The 11,743-nt window shown below is 39.4% G+C and overlaps 2 protein-coding genes across 5 annotated transcripts; both read left to right on the forward strand.

Moving 5' to 3' along the window:
* Positions 1–1,080: 1,080 nt before the first annotated feature.
* LOC120790401 (cytochrome b-c1 complex subunit 10-like) lies at positions 1,081–3,712 on the forward strand. Its single transcript, XM_040127861.1, has 3 exons — positions 1,081–1,223; positions 2,372–2,513; positions 3,532–3,712. Exons 1-2 carry the CDS (start codon positions 1,162–1,164, stop codon positions 2,490–2,492), a joined length of 183 nt encoding a protein of 60 aa, XP_039983795.1. The 5' UTR covers positions 1,081–1,161; the 3' UTR covers positions 2,493–2,513; positions 3,532–3,712.
* Positions 3,713–4,157: 445 nt separating this feature from the next.
* Positions 4,158–10,742, forward strand: mbd3b (methyl-CpG binding domain protein 3b). 4 transcript variants are annotated; one of them, XM_040129663.1, is made up of 7 exons: positions 4,158–4,256; positions 7,686–7,845; positions 8,769–8,906; positions 8,997–9,087; positions 9,293–9,470; positions 9,985–10,137; positions 10,414–10,742. In XM_040129663.1, exons 1-6 carry the CDS (start codon positions 4,243–4,245, stop codon positions 10,130–10,132), a joined length of 729 nt encoding a protein of 242 aa, XP_039985597.1. In that variant the 5' UTR covers positions 4,158–4,242; the 3' UTR covers positions 10,133–10,137; positions 10,414–10,742. The 4 variants fall into 4 exon arrangements, with proteins under 4 accessions (XP_039985597.1, XP_039985595.1, XP_039985596.1 ...); XM_040129661.1 differs by lacking the exon at positions 4,158–4,256 and adding an exon at positions 6,181–6,582; XM_040129662.1 differs by lacking the exon at positions 4,158–4,256 and adding an exon at positions 6,181–6,366.
* Positions 10,743–11,743: the final 1,001 nt, after the last annotated feature.

Genomic DNA, 11,743 nt, shown 5'->3' on the forward strand with positions numbered 1-11,743 from the left:
ATCCCTGACCTTTTACTCTTCCAGCTCTTTGGAGACGTTGACAGTGACTTTTTGTGAGAAGTTCTGATCACTTCTTTCAAAAAGTTGTATTTGAAGTTTTGGGTTTTTTTTTTTTTTTTTTTTTTTTTTTTTTTTACTATTATTATTATTATTATTACTACAAGATCAATAAGTGTACTGAATATTGTCGATTTGTTCCAAGGGAAAATCTGACTTGATGTCATTTAGTATTCTGTGAACATCCCATTAGCCCGCAAGCTATATACTCAAAATTTTGTTTGGGGAGCATTATTTCTTGACACAAGTCTTGACAGACATAGTTTGCAGAATCGAACCCCCTCCACTGCAGGAGCACATAATGTTGACAGAAAATTACAATATTATGATGGAAAGTGTTCAGTTGATGGGCTTGGACTTGTTTTGGTATAAGAAAGCAGTAATAAAACACTTGCTTTCAACGATTTTGTCAGATCTTTGTTGAACTAAAAGGGGGGGAGACTATTGAGTGTTAAATACATTCACAGGTACAGAGCCTGACATCTTGGAGTGAGGACACTTGATTCCTGCATGGTCCTCAGAGTGCCTCACTCAATCTCTCTCTCTCTCTCTCTCTTTTTTATATATATAAATATATATAGTTGAGAACTGTCCTGTATATAACAGTAATGTAGCAATAAATGTGCCATTTTTAATAACAGATTATACCTTTTCCAATGTCTGGCTTTTGAATATTGTATACATAAAAAGGAAAATAAAGGAAAACATTGTAATAAAGGGTTTATTGTAGTTCGGAAAATGAATTTGTTCATATTTTCCTTTGTCGATAGCCGATTAGGGAACAAATGCATCTTTGACAACTTTGAGTCTGGAACCAAGGCTCCACATTAAATCCAAGGCAAGATACCAGCTAATACTGTTAATTTCATAAAGTCAACAGGACTCGAGTATGAATTGTTGCTAAAGACAGAACACAGATTCTTTAGAACATCTCTGTTGTAAACAGAGACCTTTTGAGATGGTGGCCTGAAACGACCCTGAGCTGTTGCACGCAGCCGTTGTTTATTTCTAGCAGGCGTAAGAAGAGGCAGCCCAGGGTCCTTAACCGCCATCAGCGAGACAACATTACATGGAGTAAAAAACTACAACTGAGAGAAGGTCAGGATGGTCCAGAAAATACTGAATAAATTCGTCGGTGCCAAGTATATTACTATTCTGAGGACTTGGTAAGTAAAGTATATAACGGATGGAGTTCAGTACTGGAAGCATTTTTTGAACGCTTTTGTTGTGTTCTAAACGAGTCAGTCAACGCCTCCGTGTCCTTCCGTGTGACCCGTGCGGTTTACTAGCCACCTTTAGCTTAGCCTACCTTTCCCTTTGGCTCAAACTAGCCGGGCTAGTTAGCATGACCCTACAACAGCCGGTGAAGAAGACGAGTGACAGCGATTACATTTACACTTTACAGGACTGTGTTACTCGCAACTATCTCATCCCTGTCGAACACTTTAGTGCTAATTAACCATATCGAAATTATTTTAAAATTTCGAGACTTCAGTGCTTTAAATATTAATATATTCCTTTGCTAACATGTAGTGGAGCCTGTCTCACAGTTTACTCATGGATTATTTGCCCAGTTGAGTCTGAAAAACATCATAATTATGGACAATCACGATACATATCAAATAATAGGATGGTTTAGTTACATAGTATTATTAGAGTTCAATTCTTGTAGAAACATACTGAGTGCAGAGCAATATCATTGACCTTGCAAAATGCAGGGAACCAATGCTGACCAGAAATTTATAAAGATTATTTGTAATTAAGAAATCTGTTGATTAGCTATTGAACTAAAATGAGAACTAACTAATCCATTTTTAAAAGCAGTAATTTATTCAAAGTTATTCATCATGTTTTTCTTGAAACAATTTGGCGCACGGATAAAAGTTTCACTTGAACAAGTGTTTAAGCTAATTCCTTTGATTGTGGTCACAAGCAAAAGTAACTTATGGACACTTGAACCATTGAGTACGTTTTTTTTTTTTTTTTTTAAATCTGTTGTCTAAGTTCAAACTGCTGCAGTACACAGATCTTCAGAAGATGGATTTGGCAGTTTTTGATTGTTTATTTTGTAAAACAAAGACAAGTGAGTCACAACCACAGTTACTGTGTCAGGTTTATGCTTAGACTTAGGGAAGATGCTGAAACTTGAAAATGTCCTCCTGACAAAAGTATCTCAATGTAAAATCATCATGCCACCTGAATTAAGGAGTATAATTATCTAAGTGCTGTTGATGTATGTGTATTGCAGTTGATTGACTTGCTGATTGTTAAAATTCTGTCTCATTTATGAATCGCATTGTTTTCTTCCATCTAGGGTACCAAATATGGTCGCCTGGGGAACAGTGGGCGGAGTGGCGCTCGTTCACTTCACAGACTGGCGATTAGTTCTTGACTATGTGCCATACATTAAAGGGAAGTTCAGCAATGATGAGTAAAGTCACACACAACTCTAAAATGTGAGTGAATTGTCACTGTAACCAGCGTGTGTAACTGAGCTATCTCCCACACACTTTGTAATGTTCAGTTGGATTGCTCATTGTCTTTGGCCACACCCATGCAGTCCTGATAAGAAGAAAACAGGTGTAGGCCGTGTCAGGTGCTTGTCCGGAACATTCAAATAAACACTGAGTCACGGTTAAATTATTGCCATTATCTTGCTTACTCGTGGCGGTTTGTTGGAAAGTCCTCTCACGCATCTGCACAGGCAACCCCTCAGTAAGGTCAGAAAGGACTCTAAACATCTGCAGTGCTCACTAACCGAAGCTTACCGTAGGTTGCTCTTGTGAGCTTATAAGGTGACAACTCTGCAGGCTGAAAGACTTTATGAGTCTGTCTATTCTAATGCTTTTAAAAAGGGGTCAGACTAGTTTTGAAATGAAAACTGAGCCAGTAATTGACAAAAATAAAGTTTTAGAAAAAATATGTATTTAGCAGGACTGCACCATTGGAATTCAAGAGTAATGTATTTTTGTGGTGTAGCAATGAGACCTTAGATTATGAAATGATTAATACAGATATGTTTGACGCTGTACATCATTATCAATAATGTGACTATTTTGTGTTTCGCCATTTGAGCTTTCCTACACTGATCCAGTGTAATATAAGTATTGTAATTCTACTATTGCAACCTAAATCCCTGCCAGTATCCACAATATCCATTCTGAATTCACACTAATAATAATATACTGATTTTTCCGAGCCCTGTTAATAGTTAACAGGGGTCGGAGGCCCTCCACACAGTGTGTTAACGGGCTTGGAGCCCTCCACACTCTGCCACTCCCGTCATCACCACCCTGGAATCCCTATTTGAATGTAGTTATGTCAGAACTTATTCACTTGTGTCAGACAGGGAGTTTTGAAAGAAGGAAACAGGTTTCCAGTCTCAGAGACAGGAAGGATGTGCTTTTCACACATTCAAACAGATGTGTTTATGTACATTTTTTGCTAATGAATGGGCTGTGTGTCTGCCCGCAGGACAAGAGCTTGGGGATGGGCACATGGGTGGATTGCTTACACAACGCAAACTTAAGTGGGATGCCCTGGCTCAACAATCAGTCACTGAGGGCTTGTTAGGAGTTTGGACTTCAGGATGCACTCTGTACAGATGCTGTTTTTGATCCAGTATTATTTAATGTGAATAAATCCTTCATTTACACCATTGTGTCAATTTTTTTTCCTCCAAATTTCCGGCTATTATAATGTTGTGTTTAAACTGCTTGGTGACAGTTTTTTGTTTGTTTGTTTGTTTTAATGTATTTTGTGTTTAATGACACGTGCATGGTCAGTATGTATGTAATATTTTTTTAATTCTTTTAAAAACTGGATTTACCGAAATCTTTTGCATGAGGCAGTTGTAAAAGCGTGGCTTTGTAGATCTTATCTTTGCCAACTGGCCATGACTATTTCTGCTGTAAAAAATAGTGTGAAATAAAATGTTTATTGAAGAGAATGTAATTCATAATGACTGATGGATTACAAATATTCACAAAAGTATAATAGGCCTAACTGCACACGGAGAATACGCCAGTTTCGGCCAGACATTAGACTCATTTTATCAGCAAGACTGCGAAATTTGCGTGGATAATGTCTTTCATTTCTCCCATCGAAGGGGGAGGGGACTGAAAGAGGAGAGGGGAGAAGGGATTTAACATAGCGAGAGGGAGAAACCGAGATAGTGTCTTCAAGATGGATAAAAACGAGTAAGTATTACATCTGAGGGGTAATAAAACCACCAACAGAGGTGTTAATTATAATTGTAGCGTTTGATAAGCGGTATGTCGTTTTTATCATATATCCGGAAAGTATGTTTATCATCGATTAGGCAAATACACTCGGTGGTCTCGCATTTGCAAATAGCAACGCTGTGGTCTTCAGCCAGGATGTCGGTCTTTTCTTATGCGTAACTGTATCATCGTTTAATTTCCCTGATATTGTACAGCTAGTGTTGAATTAAGCGTGGATTCGGCACACTGCGTCGACAGTGTGCCGCTTCGACGCAGATTTTCACCTTAAAAAGCAGTATCATATTCTGTCTGCATCGTTGTTACATGCACAGAGTCTCTACAAATGCATGACATGCTTTTTAAAATGGTGTCTGCGTTCTAATCGATGAGGTCTACTTTGTTCATTCATAAAAGCCGGCTTCAAGTGTGCTGAATGACAACGGTATGCATTGTTGGTGGTGAAACGGCTCAGTCTCACGTAGCTTACATGAAACTTTCGCATTTTTTACTGTGCGGAGCATGCTACAAGTGAAGGGCTTTATTTCACCACATCTAGCAGGTAAAGTGAATAAGCGGCGTCTACGAGCGTTGTCACTGCATCTGCGTGGTGACTATTTACGGTCTATTTGTGGCAGCAGCCTAATTTATGTTTCCCATAGGTTAACATTGCTGAGGAACGAGCACTCAGCGTCAAGACGGTCAGAATACAAAAACAACACTGCCGGTAAAACGCTTCAAAACAAAAGACTGAGCACCAAAAACGCACTCTCGAGGGTCGGAATTGTTGGTGTTTCGCTGTGAGAGTCACTTAAGCGTGACCTCACTCTGTTCAAGAAGATTAAATTGAATAACCCAAAGTTTTGAGATAGCCAAAGAGCTTAAGTAGAAAAAAAAAAAGAAAAACTTCAAAGTTCTGTTAAAATATTTCAAATTCAGCGTGAGGACTGTGACAGGGAGTTAACAGCTGAAGCTTGTAATGGGAATTTGAATTAAGATTTTCCCAAGTGAAGAACGAACTGTCACGCTCAAATATATTCAGAGAGATTTCGTAGAACATAATGTGAAATTTCATTTTCAGCTATTCTGAATCCCTTTAACTAGAGTTGGTTAAGTTCAAATGTAAATATTAAATTATGTAAATAGTCTTATCTAATTACCTTAATCCTTTATCATTCAGAAACATGTTCAATTGACGACTTAATAAAATCATCTTACAAACCTAATTTAATTAAAATTGTATGAAGTTGATTTATTGGAGCTGGAATTCTGTTTTTTTTTCCTCTTAAAAACAAATATGTATCATTGAAAATCATTGTTATAAAACTTTTATTTAATAAGGTAAGTCAATATCTTTTGGATTAGGATCTCAATTTGAAGGTATATCTGAGTACATAAGAAAAAAATTACAGGACACTGAAAATCAAAAATATACGTTAGAATATAGTAAAACAAATCTCTATTTTCTAACTTCAGTATGACTCCAAATGAGCCACAGTTCTACCTGAATGACTCATTACTTCACGGCAATATCTGCACCATACGTAAATGATGTATATAGCTTTTGAATGTCTTTTCATAACTTCCCATGGTATATTCAAAATAGGTATTTTTTTATCTGTTTTCTGATCTGAGGATTACCTTATCTTATCTTAACAAATAGGAGATCATAAAGTAGAATAATGAAACAATCAATTCATGACTTGCTTTTCTATATTCAAATCTGAAAATTTGGTCTTGGGACTTGACTGGAGTCTTCATTTTGTCTTGACTTGAGACCAAATTGAACTTCCTTTTACTCCGCAGATTGTATGGATAGCGCCATGACTAACTTGTGCTTTTATTCTGAAGTCACAACCCTCTCACATCCTGCCGTGTCCCTGCTGCCTCGCCGTGTCTTGACGCAGCCGCGCCGTCCTAGGTTTTCCTTGCGGATGTAGCCCTCGTGCCCCGGCGAGAGAGGCAGTTAGTGATGCGGCCGAGGTCCGCGGCGGAGCGATCTGCGCGACGACAAAGAGATGAGATGTTGTTAGCAGCAGGGAGATCCCATTACAGAGGACGCATGTTGTAATATGGTCGAAACAAAAGCGTAAGAAGCGATAGGCCTGCCGTCCAAAAAATCGACACATTTCCTAAAATCCAGTCTGGTTATTCGCAGTAACTTTTAGCGGATACATAGGCTACTCGCGTGGGAAATGGAGAAGAAAAGGTGGGATTGCACTGCTCTCCCCAAGGGCTGGAAAATGGAAGAAGTGACCAGAAAGTCGGGTTTGTCCGCTGGAAAAAGCGATGTCTATTATTTTAGGTACTAAACGAACGAGTGCTTGCAAAACTTATAGGTGCATAAGACGCCGAGTTTGCGGACGGAAACAGACAGGGGTATGATAAGTGGGGGGTGGAAGAGGGGGGGGGGGGCAGTGGTCGGTATAAAGTTTGGGATGGGAAGTGGGAGGGGGGGGAGGCGTACGAAGGCCGGCCAGCCAGCCAGCCAGCCAGCCAGGCAGCCAGGCAGCCAGGCCAGCTCCTCTCACAGTTGTCGGGATAAGAAGGAGTGTGTCCAACCGTGCAGGCTAGTAGTAGCAGAAGCTCGCGCCTGGCGAGGCCTTTGATGAATAAAACACAGTGTCATCTCAGTTTATACTCTCTATCTGCCACTGAAGTGAATCAACAACGCCAGATTTGTTTTCATTTAGCAGAGGAGAAGAGCAAGATGAGGAACAGAGGCAAGAGAGGGGGGAGGCGGGTCGGTTGTATAGTTTGTGGTAGGCGAACAGTACAATCATACTGGTGTTAACTGTGTTTGTTTGATGTAAGATACATTTGCATGCGTTGCTAGCACGTATCCACCCACAGTTGTGCCTTTGTTGGTCATTGCTCAGGCTAAAGATATTGTTGCTCCCACGAGTGGAGCTACAATGTTTCCATTCTGAAACATTTGATCAAGTGTCAGTATTGCCATGTCCACATTGTGTCCACTGATTCTGAGAGGTTTGTTTTTAGAGCTGCATATACAGTGTTGTTGAATATGTTTAATATATATATATTCATAACTTCTCATCATTCTACTAAAGACGTGTTCAGCTTTTAATAGATAACAGGGTTTAAGTCGAGAATTCAGAGATTGCATCCATTTCACAAAGTAATGTGATTTAGGTGTCATTGCTCATTTGAATATGCTCTGCTTCTGTTTGCATTTGACTTGTTGCATGTTGTGGTCCTTGTTGGTACTTATCTGTCTGCTGTGTATGTGTTTGAACTGTGACCTGTCAGCTTGGTTTCTCTGCCTCCGTCACCGTCCAGTTTTCGGTGTCGATTTCTTTTCTGTTCTGATGTTCTGTTTGTTTTCGAAAGAGATGATAGTAGGATAGTAATTTCTCATGTCCTGTCACTGCCTCCCCTTCCCGCCAGTCCGTCTGGGAAGAAGTTTCGGAGCAAGCCTCAGCTGGCCCGTTACCTTGGTAACCAGATGGACCTCAGCTCCTTTGACTTCCGCACGGGGAAGATGCTGATGAGCAAGCTGAACAAGAACCGTCAGAGACTGCGATACGATAACAACAACCAGAACAAGGTGAGGTGACACAGACTCACGATTGCCAGCCCACTGACTGTCAAACACAAGCGATGGTAGCCTGGAAACTATAGCTGTGTCCAAATGACTCTCTTTACCATTTAGTACATTATATTTGCAGTGTGACATTTTATTTGAGCATCAGAATTTTGAGTGTGAAAGTTTTGTACTATATAGTGCTTTCAAAACTCGACCCAATGGAACAAAAAAAGTACCGACAGGTCCACCCTAAAACATCTGTTCAACCAAAGTGTTAAGCTTGTGCCAAGATTTTATCATGCTTTTAATGTAAATGTATCCTGTAACCTTTTCAAGCAGTCAGTGGGTATCAAATCTATATAAATGTCCATGTAAATTAGATAAGGCAGAGAACTTCTCCTCAGTTGACGCCGTAATTAAACCGCCAAAAGTTTGCTACACAAAAAAGTTTGCTACACATAAGAACTGGAGAAACTGTAGGTTTATCTGTTATGAAAATAGTTAGTACTTAGAGCCTGATAAAACTGAAATTTAAAGTCTTTTTTGCAAGGTTTTCTAACACATAGGGACCTATAGTCTCAGATGAGGCTGTTTATAAAAAAATTAAATGAATAACTGTATATAACAGGTGATTATTTTTGTTTTGATTTATATTTCCCTAGCACACCAGGTCGCTGTGTGTTGATAAAAGAGAGCAACAATAAAGTTATTTCTTTCTTTTCTACTTTCTATCACTTGATTTTGTACACTGGATCAGTTCAGTAAACTCTTGAGCACTGATGCACAGCAGGCCTGTAAAAGCCATATAATCCTTTAGAGATACTGAACATCCTCTTGTGTGATCCTAATCAACAGCTTCTTAGAATAAACTCATGCACTATTCTCTTCTTTTCTCTCCCGTCCATCCTGGCCTCATCCTCCCTCTGTGTCTCTCGTTTTTTAAGGGCAAACCCGACTTGAACACATCACTCCCAGTCAGGCAAACGGCCTCAATCTTTAAGCAGCCCGTTACCAAGGTTACCAACCATCCCAACAACAAAGTGAAGACGGATCCTCAGAAAGCCGTTGACCAGCCCAGACAGGTAAACAGCCTCTGCCTATTACCCTTAATATCGTCCCACACAAACCTGAAGCAGGTGTTATCTGATACTGTAACTTTCCCCCCCCCACAGCTTTTTTGGGAGAAGAAACTCAGTGGTCTTAATGCTTATGACATTGCAGAGGAGCTGGTGAAAACAATGGAACTGCCTAAAGGCCTGCAAGGTAATACACCAGTTTAACAATGTTTCTTCAGACAAAAAAAAAGTTTATTTTCTTTCAGTGACATTTTCTTATTTTTTTTTTTATCATGTCAGTATTACCCAGCGGCATTTCTTAAGTTAGTTTATAAGATATAACTAAACTTATGTGCAGTTTCAAATTTGATCCCACTTAAAAATGTCTGATAACCGCCACGTTGGTCCCTCAGGCGTTGGTCCAGGCTGCACAGACAAGACTCTCTTGTCGGCTATTGCAAGCGCTCTCCACACCAGCGCCGCTCCTATAACTGGCCAGCTGTCTGCAGCTGTGGAGAAGAACCCGGGTGTGTGGCTCAACACAGCGCAGCCACTGTGCAAGGCTTTTATAGTCACTGATGAGGACATCAGGTGGGCAATCACTGAACACTTGCACACATGCATCATCACTTTTTTTTTTTTTTTTTTTTTTTTTTTAAACAGTGTTTGGTCTTGATTTTTCATTGCTTGAGCCAATATCCGAACAAGTCAGATCCAAAATTCTGAAACCAGTTTTCTTAACTTGTCAGAACATTCATTGGAACGTGTACCTGTGTGTGAAACGGTTGTCACAAATTTTGCTCAGATCTCCCTTGCTGTTTAAAAACAGGCAAGAAATAATCTGTTATTTGTTTAACCAGTTCTATTTGATTATTCCAAAGCACAGTAACAACTATAAAAAGGCAGAGGGCAAAGATACTTTGAAATTAATTTGCCACTTTGTCAGTCAGTTGCAAATTTCCACAGACCATAACAAGTGACCATGCTCTTTGTTAAAAAAAAAAAAAAAAAAAAAATTCCACCATCTGTTCTGTGCTGATTCAGTGGCTGTTATAGGCAGCTGTAACTGCCAACTGTAACAGCTTCCTGTTGTGTTTATGCGTAGGAAACAGGAGGAGCTGGTGTACAGTGTGAGGAAAAGGCTGGAGGAGGCACTGATGGCTGATATGTTGGCCCATGTGGAAGAGGCTGCCAGTGAAGGCGAGGCTCTGAAGGAGGAGGGCAACGGCAGTGAAGACATGGAGAGTGTATAGCACAGGTTGGTTAGGGGACGGTTTGGAAAATCAACAAAATTAAGATTAAAATGACTTAGGCAGTGTGTAGAAAATGTATGAGCTTGTGACTCTATTCCACCTGTTGCTCACAGAGAAGACTAAAGAACTCCAGTTTAGCTGTTAATTTAGGTAAATAAAGGCTCTTGCTCTCTCCAGTTTGAAACAGTTTCAAGCTATTTGCCAAGTTTTGCATGAGTAAATCAAGTGATGTGGTTTGAAATGCAACCTAAAGAACTAATTGTTGATATCTTCTCCTGTAGGGTTTTGTAAAGTCTGGATATTTTTGTCCAACGTCTGCGCACACACACAACAACCAAGAACAGTAGGAGCCCTACACCAGTCCGGCCCTGAAGAACAGCCCCCCCCCCCCCCAAGTATCTGCGTCCACTTTAAACCTAAACCTGACTTACAACCTAAAGAACTGATGATCTCTAATGCGTCCATTCGTCATTAACTCCACTGGATGGGACTCGTTGACTTCAATGCCCATGAAATGACTCAACGTTGATTTATGACTAGGACATTTTTTAAAATTCCCTTAACGAGAAATGACATGAAATGAACTTGCAAATATAAAAAATAACTTGTCTACAGTGTGTCAAATTCAGTGTTCGATAATGAGCAAATTTTTTACTAAAAGGCTTTGAATGGGTTTGTATTTTTTGTGACAATCATGTCAAATCCAAACATTTTATGTCAAAGCAAAAAGTTGATTTGGGTGCTTCTTTTGTTGTTTTGGGCAGATTGGAAATGAATGTTTTGTATTTTTGGCATGCCTCTTTCTTGATTTTTATGATGCACTCCATGAGTAGTTCAGCAAAACACACAGACCCCACTGTTCCAGTGGAACCAGGTGAGGTTTTACTACACCGAGTCGAGCTCATTTGAATCAGCTTCAGGGCCAACCCGCAGGCTGCTGATGTTGCTAATGCAGATGGTGTAGTTTGAAGCTTAATGTACACCCATTGGAGGGGACAGAGTCAAGTTTTTATTGTTGTAACTTCAAGGAAATATTATCTTTCATGTCAGCTGTGTAAATCCTGTGACTCATGTTCAGTATTGACCAAAGAGGGGACATGTCATTTTGAAAGGCGTTAAGGTTGTTGACTTTTGTCTGTATTTGAAAACTATAAAAGTATAAATGATGGGGCTGTGCACAATGGAAAAGAAATGACTTGAAACCTCTTTCTATTGTACAACTATTACTGTTTTTAACTCTTATCATCATTATATAGGTGCTTACTGATGTTGTGAAACATTGCTGTTTAGTGCCAAGGCTTTGTTTCTGTCACAGCTTCAGTCCTCGTTTTTTTTTTTTTTCGTTTGTTTTTTAAATGTGTCGACGTTACCACACACATGCTGCCTCCTCGTAAACCCACGCACAAAATTGGTGACATAGCAAATTACAGTTAAGATTTAGTTTTTAAGTCTTTTCATTTATTATCTGAGGAATAATGATTCTTTTTTTTTAAAATTTTGTATCCCTGTCAAAATTTGATCGTGAATAATGGCATTCACATCATTAAATTCCCTTCTCAATATCAGCAGGCTGATTGCTGAAATAAATTTGATTGTATTACTTATTAAAAT

The sequence above is a fragment of the Xiphias gladius genome, chromosome 6, assembly GCF_016859285.1.
Source record: "Xiphias gladius isolate SHS-SW01 ecotype Sanya breed wild chromosome 6, ASM1685928v1, whole genome shotgun sequence".
In the NCBI taxonomy this organism is placed as follows: Eukaryota; Metazoa; Chordata; class Actinopteri; order Istiophoriformes; family Xiphiidae; genus Xiphias; species Xiphias gladius.

What these genes read in the sequence shown, in the direction of transcription:
- mbd3b (XM_040129661.1), top strand. Translation starts at nt 6,473, where the DNA reads ATGGAGAAGAAAAGGTGGGATTGCACTGCTCTCCCCAAGGGCTGGAAA. An exon ending in AGCGATGTCTATTATTTTAG is followed by an intron (nt 6,583 to 7,685) that starts GTACTAAACGAA and finishes CCTTCCCGCCAG; the next exon opens with TCCGTCTGGGAAGAAGTTTC. An exon ending in GTCACTGATGAGGACATCAG is followed by an intron (nt 9,471 to 9,984) that starts GTGGGCAATCAC and finishes GTTTATGCGTAG; the next exon opens with GAAACAGGAGGAGCTGGTGT.
- LOC120790401 (XM_040127861.1), top strand. Translation starts at nt 1,162, where the DNA reads ATGGTCCAGAAAATACTGAATAAATTCGTCGGTGCCAAGTATATTACT. An exon ending in ATTACTATTCTGAGGACTTG is followed by an intron (nt 1,224 to 2,371) that starts GTAAGTAAAGTA and finishes TCTTCCATCTAG; the next exon opens with GGTACCAAATATGGTCGCCT.